General features: G+C 50.9%; 1 protein-coding gene across 10 annotated transcripts in view; it reads left to right on the top strand.

Annotated features, from left to right (window-relative positions):
* PTPRS (protein tyrosine phosphatase receptor type S) overlaps nucleotides 1-17,733 on the top strand; it is a 162,485-nt gene that overhangs the window by 131,607 nt on the left and 13,145 nt on the right. For 7 of the 10 annotated variants that reach the window (XM_055708135.1, XM_055708130.1, XM_055708137.1 and 4 more), the window contains 9 exons: nucleotides 726-1,316; nucleotides 1,993-2,090; nucleotides 2,584-2,837; nucleotides 3,259-3,352; nucleotides 3,570-3,785; nucleotides 5,549-5,706; nucleotides 8,564-8,676; nucleotides 11,039-11,086; nucleotides 15,268-15,365. In XM_055708135.1, coding sequence (XP_055564110.1) covers nucleotides 726-1,316; nucleotides 1,993-2,090; nucleotides 2,584-2,837; nucleotides 3,259-3,352; nucleotides 3,570-3,785; nucleotides 5,549-5,706; nucleotides 8,564-8,676; nucleotides 11,039-11,086; nucleotides 15,268-15,365 — 1,670 coding nt within the window. The remainder of the gene's footprint in view (nucleotides 1-725; nucleotides 1,317-1,992; nucleotides 2,091-2,583; nucleotides 2,838-3,258; nucleotides 3,353-3,569; nucleotides 3,786-5,548; nucleotides 5,707-8,563; nucleotides 8,677-11,038; nucleotides 11,087-15,267; nucleotides 15,366-17,733) is intronic. The other 3 variants (XM_055708138.1, XM_055708136.1, XM_055708139.1) reach the window with 2 other exon arrangements.

The following is a 17,733-nucleotide window of genomic DNA, read 5'->3' as shown; positions in this document are numbered from 1 at the left end:
TCTCCCTGCCCTCTGCCTCACACAGACTTTGGGCACCATTTCCATCCTCTCCGTGCTTCCTTCTTTCTGTACCCAACTGGGTGATCAGATGCTGCCAGACTCTCTTTGCTGGCCTCGTGCCCGCTGCTCAGGACCTGGGGCTGCCCAGACTTCTTTCCCATCCTTCATTACTTCACCCTCAGCTGCTCTGGACTTCCCAGCCTGAGCCAATCTGTTCCCGTCTCTTTCTGCATGAGTTGTGCTGCGTAATGGAGGGAGAGAGAGAGAGGATCGGAGTCTGGGGGACTCCAGCGTTCCTTCCTCACTGCCCTGGGAAGCAGTCTGCTGGGGGGATTAGGCCGGGAGGCTGGGAGTCAGGAAACCCGAGTTTGTTCTTCCCAGCTGTGGGAGGCTCCGTGGTCCCGTGGTAAGGCAGGAGCTGTGCATACCTTCCCATCCTGAGGAAAGGGAAGAAAATAAATCCAGAAACATGATAGTACCTCACAGCTGACACGCTGGCAGTGCACCTCGTTTCCTGAGCTTGATAGAGACCGTCCACCTGTCCCACCACTGGTGGGTGGCAGCAGCTTGATTTACAAGGGGATACACTAAAGTGCACAGAGTAGAGCTGAAAGAAACCTTGGCCCTGATTTGAGGAACCTGTTGCCACAGCTTAAGAGTCTGCATCTCCTCACCAGCCACGCTCTGCCACACGTGTGACTGGAGGTGTCTCTCTTCTCTCCCAGTCCCAGGGAAGCCCATCCTGTCTGTGCACCAGACAGAAGAGAACACTCTTCTGGTGAAATGGGAGCCTCCGTTGGATGCGGAAGGCCAGGTGATGGGCTACCGGCTCCAGTTTGGCCGCAAGGATGTCGACCCCCTGGCTACCTTGGAGTTCACGGCCCTGGAGGATAAGTACACCGCTCCCAGCATACATAAGGGCGCCACGTATGTTTTCAAGCTGGCCGTGAAAAGCCGGGCTGGCTTTGGGGAGGAAGCTGTGCAGGAACTCACCACCCCTGAAGACATCCCCAAGGGTTACCCCCAAATCCTCGAGGCGAGCAACATCACATCCATGTCGGTCCAGTTTGGCTGGCTTCCCCCTGTGCTGGCCGAGAGAAATGGAGCCATCGTCAAATACACCGTGGCCTACCGGGAAGCTGGTTCTCCCGGCAACCTGCTGGAAAAAGACCTGCCCCCCTCCCCAGAGAACTCGTACACCCTCAACGGCCTCAAACCCAACACTGCCTATGATGTTAAAATCCGTGCTCACACCAGTAAAGGCCCCGGGCCATACAGCCCAACGGTCCAGTATCGGACATTCCAGCTGGATCAAGGTAGGACTTACCGGTTTCTCCTCCCTCTCTCTCCCCTTGTACCCGGGGCTGGTGCCGGGAGGCAGAGAGCTGGAGAGGTCAAGCCAGGCTCAGCCAGGCTCGTGAGTAACTGAAAGCACTCCGGTTTCACACTCAGTCCCTCAGCTCCAATCTGCCTTGTGCCAGGTAAGTCCCTTTTACCACTTTCTTCTAAGTTAAGTCCGGACACCCTTCTGTCACTGGCACCTGAAGTGGGGGGCCAGTCGCTATACAGGTGGGAAGAGCATTTTCTTCAGCTTTTGCAAACAGCCAAAAGAAAACAGAAAAAATAAAAAAAACCCTCAAAACGTGACCTGGGATGGGTTTCCTCACCTGAGCATGCTCAGAAAGCCAGCACCTCGTTCCTGCAGCAGCCACCCAGACCCATAAGTGTGTGGGCAAAGCCATGCACCCTCCCTCACCCCTCCCTGGGGTTAGGCGTGGGGACAGGGAGCATGGGGAGATGGACCTTGGCAAAACACGAGCAAAGTGTGGAGGAGGGAGCAAGGTCTTCCATCCCTGCAGCAGCAGCCAGACCCAGCCTGGCAGACCCTTTTGCCAGTGCCTGACATTCTCTTCCTTCTCTTTCTTGCTCTTCCTTCCCTCTGCTGCCTTTTCTTCTCCTATCTCCTGTTCCTCCTCACTTTTCTCTCAGCAGTTTTGCCCAAAAACTTCAAGGTGAAGATGGTGACGAAGACATCTGTCCTTTTGAGCTGGGAGTTTCCTGAGAATTACAACTCTCCCACCCCATACAAGGCAAGTGAAATGGAGGGGTCAGAACTGTGCTTCTTCCCAGTTCCCTGGGAGTCTTGTCTCTTGGTTTGAGTACGAGGTTGTAAGAGGCAGGAATTCTGAATCCCTGCCTCAGATATGGGCAGACGATGGTTTATCACTACAACAGGGAGGTAGGCCAAAAATCAGGGCTGTTGGGTTGCATTCCCACCACTGTTACCATAGCACTGCCTCCCTAGGCAAGTTACCACAATTTTCCCATTCCTGAATAAAAATTTCTTTCCTAGTCTCAAATCTCAAGGCTTTTGTCTGCATCTACCTTATGCTTGGGGACCCTGCAGTGGGCACAGGAGATGAGACGGCTCCCCACACATGTGCCTTCTATTCCTGTGTTCTATTCCTGCCAAAGCTGTGCCCCTCGCTGCAGACCAGAGCAGTGGGGAGGAGGGAGTTTGGTTGCTTGAGCATTATTAGCCTTGCTCATGGTACAGCTTCGCTGCCTTTTCACCTCCCACAGATCCAGTACAACGGGCTGAATGTTGATGTGGATGGCCGCACCACCAAGAAGCTCATCACCAACCTGAAGCCCCGCACGTTCTACAACTTTGTTCTCATGAACCGGGGCAATAGCATGGGTGGCTTGCAGCAGAACGTTGCTGCCTGGACAGCTGCTGACATGTTATCAAAGAAGCCAGAGGTGACCCACAAGCCTGATGCTGATGGCAACGTGGTGGTGATTCTCCCAGACGTGAAGAGCTCTGTGCCTGTCCAGTAGGTTCCTGTTAAACTGCAGATGTGGGGTCTCAGTTCATGCTGGGGGGGGGTCAGCCCTGATGGCTGGAGTCCACAGTACAAATCCGCAAGGGCAGTGGCAGGGAGTGCGTTCCCTGCATTTGTAGCCTTGCCTGACTCTTGTCTTTTGGAGCCATTTTGCAGAGCTAACAGGGGATGGCAGAGAAATGCAAAGGGAGTAGATAAGGAGACATGTCATAAGGGGCTGCCACTGAATTCAAGCTTGCTCCAGGAGCATCAATTACAACTGTGCTAAAGTAAAAATAAGGGGCTTGCTGGATTGAGCCAGTGGGGCTGTTTTGGCAAACCTAGCCTTCTGCATCATTGCATGCACTCTCTTCTGCTGTGGCTCGGAGGAGATCAATTCCTTGTATTTCTTCTGATTATCCCCAACTCTTAGGGCTTACTACATTGTGGTGGTGCCTCTAAGGAAGTCCCGGGGAGGACAGTTCCTCAACCCCTTGGGCAGCCCTGAGGAGATGGATCTGGAGGAGGTGAGTGTGGATGAAACTGAAGCCAGCTGTGGGCGTAGAGGAAACAGCTGTAATGGGTGGGATGGTGACCTGGGAAGGTGGTTTTGGGGTGTCTGTGCTCCACGTTCTGAGTAGCTATGGTGTGGCCAGCCTGAGTGGGATGGTTTGGCTCACCCTTCCTGCTCCCTTGATGGTGCTGAAGGCATCAGGGCTCAGAGTGTTCCTTTGCTCCCTCCAGCTTGTTCAGGACATTGCCAGGCTCCGACGCCGAAGTCTGCGTCACTCCCGACAATTGGACTTCCCCAAGCCCTACATTGCTGCCCGGTTTCGCTCCCTCCCCTCCCATTTCATCTTGGGGGACATGAAGCACTACGACAACTTCGAGAACAGAGCCCTGGAGCCAGGGCAGAAATATGTTGTCTTCATCCTGGCAGTGCTCCAGGAACCCGAGGCTGTAAGTGCTGCCTGCTTTCTCTTGCCCTCTTCAGATGCTTGTGCCCCTCTGTCCCCATTAGTGACCAGAGACAGCAAGTGCTCCCTTGCGAGCTGCCAGCAGCCCTGGTGCCCTCCTGGCATTCGCTGTAACTCTCCCACCAGGTGCCAGATCTTGAGATTTTTGTGTTTGTAAAGACCTTCCAGTCCAGCTGTGAAGCTTCTGCATATGGCTGTTGGAGCTGTTTGTGCTTGTGTCTGCACGCAGCAAACGTGTTTTCCCAAGCAGAAAGGCTGATGATGCGAGCTTTTGTGCTCTCCTGCTGCATTTTGCTGGTCTTCATAGGCAGGACTTGATATACCTACAGCTCCAGATTGGAGTCCAGAATGGGGAGTACTGAACTATCCACGCAGGACTGCACTCAAGTTCAGAGATCCCTAGGTCCAATAAAGGGTAATTTCTTGTAAAGCCTGTCCTTTTATTCCTTAGAGCAATGACCCTAGCCATCCTGCTTTAAGAACAGCATGTCACACGCCCTGGTCATTACTAAGTTCCCTGTCAAGCAGAGAGGGGAGTATTTTTTTTAATGCAAAACTACATATGCTTTCTACTACTTCAGCACCTCTGCTGGCTTCAGTGGTGCTGTGTTTGGCTTTAGGAAAACAACTGTTTTGTAATATTTACCTGCCTCCTCCCTCACACACAATAGGAAGCAGTCTAATACTTTGCTGTTTTTAAATCCCCCTATGGAGTTGTAGTGGAGAGCTATTTGAAATTAAGGGTTTTCAGAGTTTTTTTTCCCCAAATAAATATTTAGTTGCGTATTTGATATGAAAGGATTAGGCTGACACGCTTCTGAATGGGTTTCTCAATCGGATTACTGCAGCTTGTGGTAATTTCTGCTTTAAAACAAGGTACTACATACTCACTCACAGCGGCCTGGATTCACAGCAGTTCCCAAGTATGTAGCAGTATTTCGGTCTTGCCGAGAGCTGACAGAGTTCAAGCACTTGGAGTCCAGATCTTCTCTTCTTGTCCTGTCCCAGACTTTTCACTCAAACGAGGCCATGCCAGTTCTCCTCTGTGCATTTTAGTTTCTGTATAAGATGGAAATGCATCCTTCCAGGGATGGGGAGATTGTAGCGCTCACGAGAGTGCAGGCAATGCTCATTAGTTTGGATTCTGGTGCGTTCAAACGTGCCTCTGATTCTCCTCAAGAGCCCAGCTCACTGCAGAGGGAGCAGAGGAGACATACTGCATTTTATTTATTTATATTTCAGGGTTGGTTTTTTTCAGTCATCAGACCAGACTCTTTATAAGCGTTAATTCTTGTTTTAATCCCTTCCCTCTTTCTCTGTAATCCCATCTGACTGTCAAAATCCAGATGGTTGCATGAGAGCTTGGAAAAAGTGTTTGTGGCAGTGAAGAGGGCTCAGGGATGTGGTGGAACAGAGGCATAGTCAACTGGTTTTCTAAAAGTGCCTCCTGGCTACAAGATGAGGTGAGCCGTAGGCACGAGGCAGTCTTACCACTTCACGTGATGTGATCTTCGCTTCTCATGTCTTACCCAGAGCACTGGAGGAGGAAGATACCTGTCATATGGATGCTCACAGACAAGGGTTTTTTCTACAGGTGAAAGAGCACATTTTTCTCTGTTATTACATGGTTTGTGCTGCAGAGAGCTCACATCCTGTCTAGCAATTTCTCTTGTGGAGTACTTCTCCATTGTTTTCTGTCCCAATTCCATCTCTGAACTGTGTCCCACAATTTCTCGTGTCTTCCAGACTTTTGCTGCTAGTCCTTTCTCCGACCCCATCCAGCTGGACAACCCTGACCCACAGCCGATCATTGATGGAGAGGAAGGGCTGATCTGGGTCATTGGGCCCGTCCTGGCCGTGGTATTCATCATCTGCATCGTCATCGCTATCCTACTCTACAAAAAGTAAGAGATGCTTCTTGCCCAGATCTGTGACCATTCTGAATGTCCCCAGCTCTAGTCCCTAAAGGGAATTTCCTCCTTGGTCCTGTAGTTGTCAGCTGAGGGCAAATCCTTCCACCAGCAGCAGAGAGAGGAGCCCTGAGGCACAAATGGAGGGGTCTGAGTGGCACGGAAGAGATTAGCAGTGGGTTGCAGGGACTTGCACCCATGGCACTCTCAGTAAAGCTGTGCTCATCTTACAGGCAGTCTGTTGTTATACATGTGCAATGAGTTTGTCAGGTCTCTTGCCTGTCTCCCCCAAAAGAGCTGCTCACAGCCTCAGGCTCCCCTTTCTGTGCTCTGTGTGCAGAGTGGGGGTGCTGCAGAGAAAGCATCTTTGTGCAGTGGATCAGCAGAGACCAGAGACCCCCATTGTTCTCAAACTGGTTTCCAGCTGGAGGTGGGAGATGAAAGCAGGGTTGTGATGTGAGTCTGCAGGAGAGAGAAGGGAACAACCCCTGGCAATCTCTCCCTTTTCCTTGCCTGGAAATCTCGCCCTTTTCCTTGGCATTCTGAGCATCTCATGGTGCGTGGATGAGACCGGGGGCCTCTCGAGCACACCCAGGCTACACTGTGCAATGAAAGAGAAGAGGAAAGGAAGCAGATGCTGAGCAAAATAAGGCAAGAAAAAGGGCAGGATGGCAGCTATAGCCAATGCAGGGGTGTCCTTACCTGGGACATCACATACCCAGGATGGCAGCGAGCTCTTTTAACCCTGCTGCATCTTTCATCCTCACAGGTGTGTTCACTTATGCACAAGGGTGTGTCTTTTGCATCCCAGCAGGTGTGAAGCTGCCAGGCTCACAAGTGCTCTGGGGTCAGACACTCCAGTGGTTCTTGGTGTTCTTTAGCCCTGATCTAAGTGGGTAATCTCTACTGGTCCCACCTTCTACCTGTGCTACCAGGGTTAGAGCTGAGCAAATGCTTCCCCTTTCCTCTGCAAGGTCTTTCTAACCTGAACATTTGTCTTGTCTTTTCTCCACTTACTGCTTTCCTGGACAGCAAGCCAGACAGGTAAGAGCACCAGATTTGCAATTTGTTTAGGTTCTTTCTTGCTGTGTGCCAGGCAGTGTTTAGTGTCTGTGGTGATGGGGCTTTGTTGGTATGGTTCCTACCGTTACGTCTGTCCTAACAGGAGCCCTGTGTCAGACTAGCATGAGACCATGTTTGAATCAGGGCAGAAAAAGTAAAGAAAGCCCAGCTTTCTCCTACTTGTCTGTTCCTAAATATAATGGCCCTTTCTCAAGCTGAGCAGCAGTGACAGTAAACGGCTCATAAAATGTTAAGTTAATGGAGCAGAGAAACACCCATTTGTGTTGCAGTCAGAGGTGGAAGTGGGTTTCTCCATGTCTGACTGCTCTGTACAGGCTGTCCCTGAGCCGCTGGCATACTGGAGGCAGAATCTTACCAGCTGAGTTGTCCTCGCCCCGTTGCAAAAGCTATTCTTGCCCCATCAGCCAGGGACTTCTAACAGAGTTCGTTTATGACTGCAGAAATTAGACTTATTTCAAACCATTTCCGAGGCTGGGAGAGCTTTCACTGGAAGTAACTGATGGGTTTAGCCAATGAACTATTAACAGCAGTTTCAGAACTGCGGCAAAAATAAACTACTCCCAAACTGCAAAGTGGTATAATTCTAAAATGCTGCCCCATGCAGTGCTGGCAGGGCTCGTGCCACTTCTTCTAGCTATTAATGACATTAAGAGACAGCTAAAAATGTACTGAATAACCTTCTCTCTGCCTAAGTAATTGCCATTACTGCTGCAGGCATATTATTAGAAGCTTCGGTGCAACCCTAGCAGGTGAGGTGAGGAGCTCTACAGCCATCTTGCTATAGAAGAGCTGGACAATATTTGCAAGCCGCAGGGTGTGGGTACACATTCTCTGCCCACTGGAGAAGTTCTGCTCCCGGCAGCTTGTCACTGTTCCCTTGCCAGAGGTTATGACATCTGCAGATCATCACTGGGCTTTGCTTACAAATTCTTTTCAAGGAGAATGAGCCACTAGGTCAGCGAAGACTTTCAACTGCCTCAGCTAACTTAACCCGTTTTGAGTAAAATATATTAGGAAGCACTTAGATGTGCAGCTCAGCTGGCAGGTTGGAGTGGGCTTCAGCTTCTGGCACGAGGTGAGACAGATCTCAGCAGGCACAGCTGTGATGGGAAAGCGTGTGTCTACGCTGTTTTTTGAACCCAATTTTTAGGGTTCTGCAGATCAAGAAAGGCTGAAAATCACTGCTTTGACTTCTCTGTCTGCAGCAAGGCACTGAGAGCTCCTAAACAAGCCAACAGAGCAATAGCAGTACTTTTCATCCAAGGTCACGGTCAGGAGATTCTGTACTTTTCCAAATGATTTTCCAAATGATGTTGGCTGTGGTTCTCTCGGGCTGAAAATGGCTTGGCCACGATTGGAAAGGCTTCTGCTTGCAGAGCTCTGCGAAGTTCAGTGGAGGCTTGGCTGTGCAGGGAGGCTGAGGTGTGAGTTCACAGCACCTCAGCTGTTCCTTGCTGCCTGTCTGTACTTCTGCTGTGAGAAGGGGGAACTTCCAGATTTGTCTGAAAGCTGCTAAGGGGCTGCTGGGCCCTTGTAAACCCATCAAATACAGCACTTGCAAAACCCTCCGAACCTTATCCCTTTTCTGATGCGTTTTATGTAATCTACATCCTTGTCTGCCTCGGACCCTGGTGTTGGTGGGAGCTATGCTCAGGTCTGACTGGCCTGAGTAGCTGAAGAGACTAAAAGGCCCATAAGCTAAGCTGCTTTTCTTTTTGGTTTTTTTGTTTGTTTCTTTTTTTTTTTATTATTTCTAATTTGTTTAAAGCAAACGGAAAGATTCAGAGCCACGGACAAAATGCCTCCTGAACAATGCTGAAATCACCCCTCACCACCCTAAGGACCCTGTGGAAATGAGGCGCATCAACTTCCAGACTCCAGGTAACCGGCTGCTAACCGGCCTTTCTCACGGGGAAGGCAGGAGCGGAGCAACTGCCCTTCCCTTGGCCCCTCCTGCCTGCGTGGAGGCTGCTGCAGTGCTGCCTGCCAGCGCCCGCGCCAGCCCGGGATGCAGCCAAGGAACCTCCAGCCTTGCCTGTGCTGAGCGAGACGGCAGAGAGAAACCTGTGCCAGGCAACCTCGGGGACCTTGTGCAGGCTGTGCCCCTGCTAGCCAGGCGGGAGGAGGGGCTGCGCCGCATCCCCCGCTCAACTGCTGCGTTCTGGGCTGAGTACACAGCTGCAGCGCCGTGGCCGTGCCAAGCTTGCCGGAGCACCGATGCTGCCGCGCAGCACCGTGCCTCGTGCTGGGAGATCCCCTGGGCGGTGGAGACGAAGTGTGGCAGGCTGCCCAGCACGCAGCACTCCAGCCACGTCTGTAACGGGAGCTTTCTGCTTATGTGCCAAACACTCCTGCTGGGAGCCGGGCCCACCGGCGGGCTGTGCGGGGACAGGGGGCAGGGGGTTGCTTCGTGCAGGCGAGGCAGCATCTCCTCGCTCAGTGCAGGCGCTGCCGCTGCAGGCAGCTGCTGAGCAAGCGTGTAGCTGCACTCAGCTACCAGGCGGAGAGGCTCCACGCACCCTCCTCTCTCCCCATGTGTGTCCCCACGTACGTGCACGTCTAAGCTGCCTGCATGGCACCTCTGCAAGCCACCACTGAAAGCCCAGCACGGGCACGTCCTCACGTAGACAGACACTTGGTGATGCTGAACAGTGCCTGCACACTGATACACACCTCTGCCTCCGAGTTCCTGGTGCTTGAGGATTTGGAAGGGAATTTATTGTGCTCTGTGGGGGCTGGCTGTTGTTTTCAGTTTGTTTGTATTTTTTTGCTGTTTTGTGCTTGTTAGTAATGTTTCTGCAGCTCCTGTTTCCCCTTCCCATCCCAGTCCTGTCCTTAGCGTTGTCTGAGTTTTCTCTAGGGTGAGCATGGCAAGTCAAGTAGGTAACTTGAGGGCAGGGATCTTTGGGGAAGCGCAAAGGCAGCACCAAGCTAAGGGCTTCATACCAAAAATATTTAGGAGCAGCCTGCTAGTATCGGCCCAAGCTTAGCAACGATTGAGTCTGAGCTGAGGGATAGAAGCAGGTTCCGTCTAGCATGCAGGGACTGAATGCAGAGCAGTTCAGCAGCAGTTAGGTCCCTAAATCAGGTCTTGCTTAGTGGTGCTCTTGCGGGAGAGTCTGAAGGTGTTTTGAGATCTTTTGAGTTTCCCCAGCTGCGGCTCAGCAGCAGTTTGCATTTGTCTGGGCTCAGTGTTACATACTGGGTGCAAAGGGGAGCTCCTTTTGGGAGTGTTCAGGTTGGCTTCTGGGCGCTCCAGGTAGTGGTGTGAGACCCAAGAGGAAGAGTTGCACTCCCACATGTGAAAACTTAGGCTAAGATAACAATAAAGATAAAAGGTTGTGGCCATGCAGCTTAGCCTGGGTGCTAAGAAGCAGCTGGAAGTACGGTTTCACGTGTTTCCCTTACTGGGTATTTCTCCCTGTCCCCGCAGGATAGCAGTCAGCTAAGGGCACTTGGAGCTTCGGTTAACACGACTGATAGATGAGTGAGTCTGTCTTCTACTGACCCTGCTGGTTTGGTCATGGTGCACCTCTGAATTCTTGGTCTAAGAGGCTTGTGAAAGGTAGCTATGGCATGCAGACCTGCCGCTAAGGCTCTGCTAGGCAAAGGTCTGCAGATCTCAAAAGGCTGCCTGGCTTTGTCCAGTCCAGCTTTAGAAAGAGGCTGCCACCTTTTCTTTGTAAGTTTATCTAGCCAAAGAGTTCATCTCGCTCATTTATTCAGCGATATGGTTTGTAAAGCAATAAAAGGTTTTAAAGGGTTTGGGAGAGCTGGTCACCTGCCTCCCACAGAATTTTGCAGACAATTGGCTGAAGATGGAAAATCAGAGCTTGGAGTGTGCAGGTGGTGATGGAGAGTTTGTGGTGGTGCAGTTTGCAGGGGAGGACTCCATAGGTGCTGTCTGAATTGAAATAATTTGAATTAAGTATGTTGTGGTTTAGAAGAGGCTTGTAGGCTCTGCTCCAGCCAGGTGACCCGGGGTCCAGCAAGCAGAGTCTCTGTCGTGTCCCCAACAGCAGAACGGAGGGGCGACATGGGGATGGGAGCGTGCGTGAGCATCTGTGCAGCTGGGAGAGGGGGAAGCATAGCACATCTTAGATATCCTGTCCTAGCCTAATTAGCACAAAAAATAACTTTCTTTTCCTCTTTGCATTTATGTTGTTTTTTTGGTTTTTTTATTAGCATGAAATTTTTACAAAAGTGTATATTTTATTTATTTATTTTTTACTGTTTTCTGCAGATTCTGGTCTGAGCAGCCCTCTCAGTGACCCTGAGTTTGACTTTGAAAGTTAGTTCCTGTGTGTTTTTGTTCCTGTTGGTTTCATTTCCCCCTCGCCCCCCATTATTATTTTTTTTCTCTTCTGTCGTTTTCCTTTCCAATTCTGTTTCGTTCCTGTTATTATTTTTTTTCTAATGCCAAATTCTCTGTATTCCTGCCGTGTTTGCCCATGTCATCCCTTTTCTGTGCCATCTGTCTGTCTGAACTGCGCTTCCAGTTTTACAGTATCAACTCACAGGCCTTTTGCAAGACGAGGGTAGTCACAGCAGCAGAATAGAGCCCCCAGTAGCAGCGTGGGACACTGGCCGTCCTTCTGTGTCTCTTTTGCTGTCTCAGGAGAAAGACCTGGGTTTCAAGGCTTGCTTTTCTCCCCAGTATTGAAGAGGTTTCATTTCAGCAGCTTGGCTAAATGTCCCCCGTACTTATTGACGGGCAGAAGGTGATCTTTTGTGCACTGGTGTGTGAGCGTTGTATGTGTGCGTGCCTGTGCTTTTGTGTTCATTGCTTCGTAACGCAGGGAAAGAGAAAACCGGAGCTGCAGCTGATGAACCCCCCTCTTTGGAAAGAACCGCACAGGCACCTTTCCATGTCAGGCGAGGAAAAGGGCCGTTTCCCATCTGTGGCAGGTGTCTGTTCCTTGGCATCCACTTGTTCCAGGAGCACAAAGACCGGAGGCCTCTCCACGGTCCTCCACACCCCCTGGGTTTCATGCAGAGTGCCATCCAGCCGCGGTGATTTTGCAAGGATAAATGGGCTCGGGCCCATGTAACAGATGTTAGGGTGACGTTTCTGGCGAGTTGGCTGGTGCATAGAGAATCAAGTCTTTTGTGATAAGATTAGAGAGATTCAAGTGATTGAAACGTTAGATGAGACTGGCTCTAAAAGACTTCATCCCATTAGAAGCCAAGATCCCAGCTTTGCAGGGTGGGTTTTGGGTTTGATTTTATTTTTTTTTTTAAATGCTGGGCAGGGAAGTAGATGTGAGGTTTCAGCTGACAAATGTGAAGAATCACAGATGCTGCTTGTGCTCAGAGCTGTGAGGGCAGGGGCTTTTTTCTGACTAGTTTAATCCAAATATTGGTCTCTCTGGTATTGAATACTCCTGCCAATACTGCCCCAGTCCACCTGCCACCTCCCCTCAACCACCTTATTGTAACAGAGGGGGTTTGTGTGTTTTTTCAAGCCGCACCGATCCTCGGCCCCCGGCAGTGCTCCCGCTGCCATCCTCGCCGCTGCGGGAGGTCTCCCTGGGTGGCAGCCCCACAGGTAGCCAAGAGGCTGCTGAGCAGAGCAACCTGCAAGCCATTTCTCTTCATGTCTGAAAAAGAATTATTGAATTAAAGCAGACAAAAGAGAAGCTGCTGCAGCTGACACAGCAGTGCCGACTGGTACCACTGGGAAGTACCACTTCTGGCTCATTTAAGATCAGACTTCTCCTGGATCTTAATGGGAACCCCCATGCACTTGGCATTTTGACCAGGGAAGTGTTTATCGCTACAGAGGTTTCTGGTCTTCTTTTATAATAAAGAGCCCTAGAAATGGATCCCACGAGGAGATTTCTGTCTCTGACAGCAGCAGAACAAGGCGAGTTCCCATGTGCTCTCAGCCAGTGGCTGTTTGCAGCGGGCTGGAGGTGGGGACAGGATGTTCCCCAGCAAAGAGACAGAGCTGGTTTTCAGGAGCTGGTCACACTGAGGATTTTTCCAGGAGCTTTTATGAAGGAAACTTGTGAAATGCCTTCAAGGGGAATGTGACTTCTCATTCCAGATTGGCACAGTGGGCCTTTCTTGTGCAGCCTGTTTGCTCAGAGGGAATGACACATATTGCTCCATGACTTCTAAGCCAAAGAGAATCTGGGGGATTTTTTTTTTTCTTGCTTGCTCATTATTACTGCGTTTTTCGATTGTTTGGGGTTTTTTTTCCTTTTGACCTACGTGTTCATCATTTGGGATTTCATTTACAGCGCTGTGTTTCTAAGCACACTTCAGCAAATAATCTCTAGCTTTTTGCAGCAGTCAGGTGGTAGCAGCTGGGCTGAGAGCTGCCCAGCTGCCTCCCAGCCCAAGGGGAGAGAAGTCAGTGAGGGGGTGACCTGCAGAGGTCTGGAGATGGCTTATTGTGTTGCCAGAAGTTGTTCTGAGTAGGCTTTGGCTTTGCTCTAATGTCACAGCTCAAGTTATGTTTGCTGTCCTCTTCAGCCCTTACTTTCAGAGGCAGGACAGACACTGAGAAGAGTGTTTATAGTACTCCTTTGGTTTCATCTCTGGTCTCGGGCATCTCAGCCGGTGTGACCTTCCCTCCAACGAGCTCCTCCAAACCCCCTACCCCCCCTGTCTGCACCCAGTGCTGTGGTACTGGGGTGGGTGGCAGCCACCTTCCAGTCCCAGGCGGGAAGCAAAGGGGAAATCCTTCCTGGGGTGCGGTGGGCTACAGGACAGCAAGAGGCTACCTGGGAGCTTTTCCTCCATGAGCCAGGAGAGACTTTCTGCCCTGATCCTCAGCAGACTCGTATGAAGCCAGTGCAGCCTCCAGAATACCTTGGGGTTATTTTTGGGAACTTTTTGGTCCATTCCTCCCCACCCATCCTTGTAATTTTCAGCCAGACTTCCTTGTGCTGAATACAGATGTCTAGTTAGCTTAGGAGACACCTGTTTGAGTGGTGGTCTCGAATCCCCACTCTGTGGCAGACTCGTCCTGTCCCCAGGCCTGGGGGAGGCAGCATCTCTCCAGAAGTCACTGTAAAACTGAGGATGTCATGCTTGCTTTGCCATCTCTGTGCTGAGTTTTCAGAGTATCTGACCATGCTGCTGCCACCGCCACTGCTTTGTCACACACCAACACCCACGGGGCTCGAAATTCTCCCTGGCTTCCATCTCTTCTCCACTCCTGTCCTTCTCATGGGGGATATTGCCTAGGGCTTCTCGGCATGCTGCTGTCCTTGCCCGTCCGCTGTTGTTTGTAGCAGGATCGGCTAGCAGACAGCATGGGAAGCCTTTGGAAAAACATAACCCAATGCAGATGAGCAAAGCACGGAGCGCTTTTCCACCCCGATTTGTAGCATAGCTATTTGAGATGATGGGAAGGGAAGGTTCCCTGCCCTCCCCACAGCTCCAGCTGCCCCTCTCAGAGCACGAGGTGCAAATAATGCTTCAGGCTGAAAACCAAGTCTGCCTTGGCTGCTCAGCCCCTTTGTGGCCGAGATATGCCTGCAGCCTGACCGGTCCGATGCAGCGGGGCCCTCCAGTGTGTCTTGGAGAAGATCAAGTCTGTTCCTTGGCAGTTCTGCCTGCCTCAGTACAAGCACAACTAAGCGCTGGGGAGAATTGCAAGGGCAGCAGGTGAACCAGGGCTGGGAGGCATCGGTCTCTGCAGCAAATTGTTTCCCACCCCCCAGACTGAAAGGGGCAAGAGGATCTTTTGCCTTTCCATCACAAACCAGAACGGCGTCCCCAGCAGAGCAGGACAGGGCTGGTACAGCCCTCCCCGCAAGTGGAGGAGGGAGGGCGAGGAGGACAGCAGCACTGGCCGTGGCTGAGCTGTGCTGTAGAAGGAATATGATCCACTGGCCACGAGCGGGAAGAGGAGCCGGTGCTTGACACCTCCATACCTGGCCACACTCTTGGAGCGGGGAAGGTTAGACAGCTGTCCCTGAGCCCACCAAGGAGCTTACAGAGCCAAGGCTGTGCAAAGGACAGTTCCTGAAAAGCCTCCCCTGCTTCCCTCCATCTGCATTCCCTTCCCCTGCCCCACATCACCATGGTTGGCTGGATCCCTGCCCCTTCCCTTCTTTTGTGTTGGAGTTTGTTTATGATCATTGCGGGTGCTGTAACATTTGCTGCGTAGGTTCCTCTGGCAGCGTTTGCTCATTTTAAGTCCACTATTGGAATTGCTAACATGCATCTGCTCTTCGGATTTTCCTTTTTGTTTTGCTCTGATTTACACATTGAAAATGGGGCCATCATGGGAACACTCATTTTAATGGTTTTTTTATTTCCTTGATTTTTATTTTTGACTTCCAAGGACACAATTTCGAGCCCTGAATTCTTCTCTTCTAACTTCCCTACTTTCATTGCAGATCTACATTGTAATTTTTTTTCTTTTCTTGTTTCTTCTTTCTTATAAAATGTGCAATGGTTGTGAATTTTTGTTATTATTAAATGAGATTCTTTTCCTGCTGTCTTGTCTTTTAGGTATGCTCAGCCACCCACCAATCCCCGTTTCCGAGCTGGCTGAACACACAGAGCATCTCAAAGCTAATGATAACCTGAAATTGTCCCAAGAGTATGAGGTATGAGCAAGAGTGAGTGCTGTGCATGAGTTTGCAGAGCCAGGAATTAGGAAATTGAGACAGGCCCTCATCCAAATGAACATAGCTTCATTTTAAGGATCGGGTTAGTTGAAATAAAAAAGCTATTTGCATTTTGAAAATTAAGTACTTGCTCCCTGCTTTGCTAGGTTCAGTTCCAGATCATAAAAAAGAAAGAGGCTTGGTCCATGAGCCATTCCTGTCCAAAGAGTGGGCATCTGGGACAGGGTCTGAGCTCCCTTCACAAAGGGGATGCATTTCGGGAAGATGACTGCCAGACAGATGGGTTGGGGAGTTGTCCTTGGGGGGTGCCTATGTCTTGCTCCTGAGTATGGAGAGGACCAAGCCAAGGAATGTGGTACCCAGTTTTAGAGAGCTGAAGCTAAGCGAGATGAGCACCAAGTCCTCCGCAGCTGACATGATCAGCAGCCATGGAGCTAAAGCTGAGAAAACAGGATAATTTGTACCTTCCTTGTCTTGTCTGAGGGTTTGTGCTCTTTTTTTTTCTCCTTGCTGCTAATGTTTGGTTACTCAGATGGGCTCCTGCAGGCAACCAGCCAGGCAGAGCCGCAGCTGCTGGTCTTGAATTTCAGGTCGCTCCCCCAGCCTGTGCGGTTCCCACCTTGCTGGGGCTGACAGGTCAGGCCAGTCCCCAGGCAGCTGGTGGGGGGAAGGTGAAGAGCACCACAACCCCCCGTTATCATGCGTTATCACTGCCGCTCTGAGCATGGCATCCTTGCTGCCGCCGGGAAGGGCTGTGTGCTGGCACCAGCCTGCTCCTGCCCGCTTGCGGTATCGTGGCCGCATCAGCGCTGGTTAAATCCTGCTGCGAATGCCCGGTGCGGTCGGGGCCATCGGTACACAGGTTGCTTTCATTGCAGATAGAACTTATGACTGGATTTTTTTTGTTGTTGTTCAAAGACATAAAACGCCCCGATATTTTTAGACTAACAAGTAGTCTAGACTGCCCAGTTCTGTTCACCAGCAGAGCACGAGGGGATATTTTCTGAACAAAGGACTGGTTCTGGGATGCTTTCTCCCTGGTCTGACTTGCAAACATCGGTATGTGTGAAGCAGCTCTGTATTCACGGCTCCGCACCCGTGATGGGGGGTTTGCGTGTTGGAGAAGGCACATTCGCTCTCCTGGGGTCTTTCACCCCACATTGGGGTGCCGGGGGGGGCGGAGCAGCAGCCCGTTAATATGCTCTATCCAGATTTCAAAGACTGATTTGCATAATGCAATATCCCAAGTGCCCTGGCTTCGTTCCAGTACAACCTCCTCTAGTGGGAGAGCCAGAGCTAAACAAACATCGCTAATGAAATGAATGTGAGGCATGATTAGAGGGATAGAGAGCAAACAGACACATTACAATAGTATAAATACCCATTAGTTAGAAATGCTCCGCAGCCAGGGTGCGAGAGGACGTCTGTGTCTGGTGGTTTTGTACCAGCGTTGCCCCGACCGCTGGAGCCGAGCTGTGCCTGGGGAGCTCTCGGGGCGGCACGGGTGCCTGGCAAGGGTTGACCCCTGCGAGCTCAAAGGGGCAAATCCAGCCAGGCGCGCGCAGGACCCTGTCCCCACCGGCCATGAGTGGCAGGCAGGGAGAGCGAGCAGCAGGAAGCACAACTCGGCACGCTCCTGCCAAGCCTCCAGTTGAGGCAAACCCCTAGGGCTCTGCAAAATGATGAAGGAATTAAGCCTTTTATTTAATTCTCTGGCTGAGGATTTAGAGGTAAACGTAATTAACCTAATTTCCATATCTGGGACAGCTGGACTTAAGACAGAAAAAAAAATCCAACCACCAAACCTGGCGTAAATCACCAACATGGGCAGAGAGGAATTTTTGTCCAGTGCATTTTGTTGTTTACTCCTTCATCCCTTCCAGGAAAAGCCATGTTGGTTCAGTTCCTTAGGGCCAGGGTGCTCACCCCTTCTCTGCCTGGGGAGGTGCCTGCCCCTGCCACACTCCTGTGGGGCTTCCCACCTCCCTTTGCACCAGGGAGACCTTTGGCACCCAGTCTGCGGTCCCAAGGAACGCTTTCTGCTGTCTCTGCTCTGTGCAGAGCAGCCAGCTGCCTTCCTGCTGCCCGTGACAGCAAGTTTTTTCCCTGATGTTTCATATCGCAGTTGCACATGTGGTTATAAAGCCTGTCCTAGATTAAATATCTTCTTTGCCAGGTATTAGTACCCAACAAGACACCGGTATATTTATGCCATCTTAATTGTTTAGTTTAACCATGCATAGATTTAGCCTCTTCATCATTTCATAAATACGTTCTGATGTGATTGTTCCTGTTCTCTCCCAATTCCCGGCCGTTTGTCTGTCGGTGAGGCAGGGCTGTAACTAAT

The sequence above is a fragment of the Falco cherrug genome, chromosome 4, assembly GCF_023634085.1.
Source record: "Falco cherrug isolate bFalChe1 chromosome 4, bFalChe1.pri, whole genome shotgun sequence".
Taxonomy (NCBI): Eukaryota; Metazoa; Chordata; class Aves; order Falconiformes; family Falconidae; genus Falco; species Falco cherrug.
Note: the sequence above shows the minus strand (reverse complement) of the source record. Positions and strands in the feature narration are given on the sequence as shown.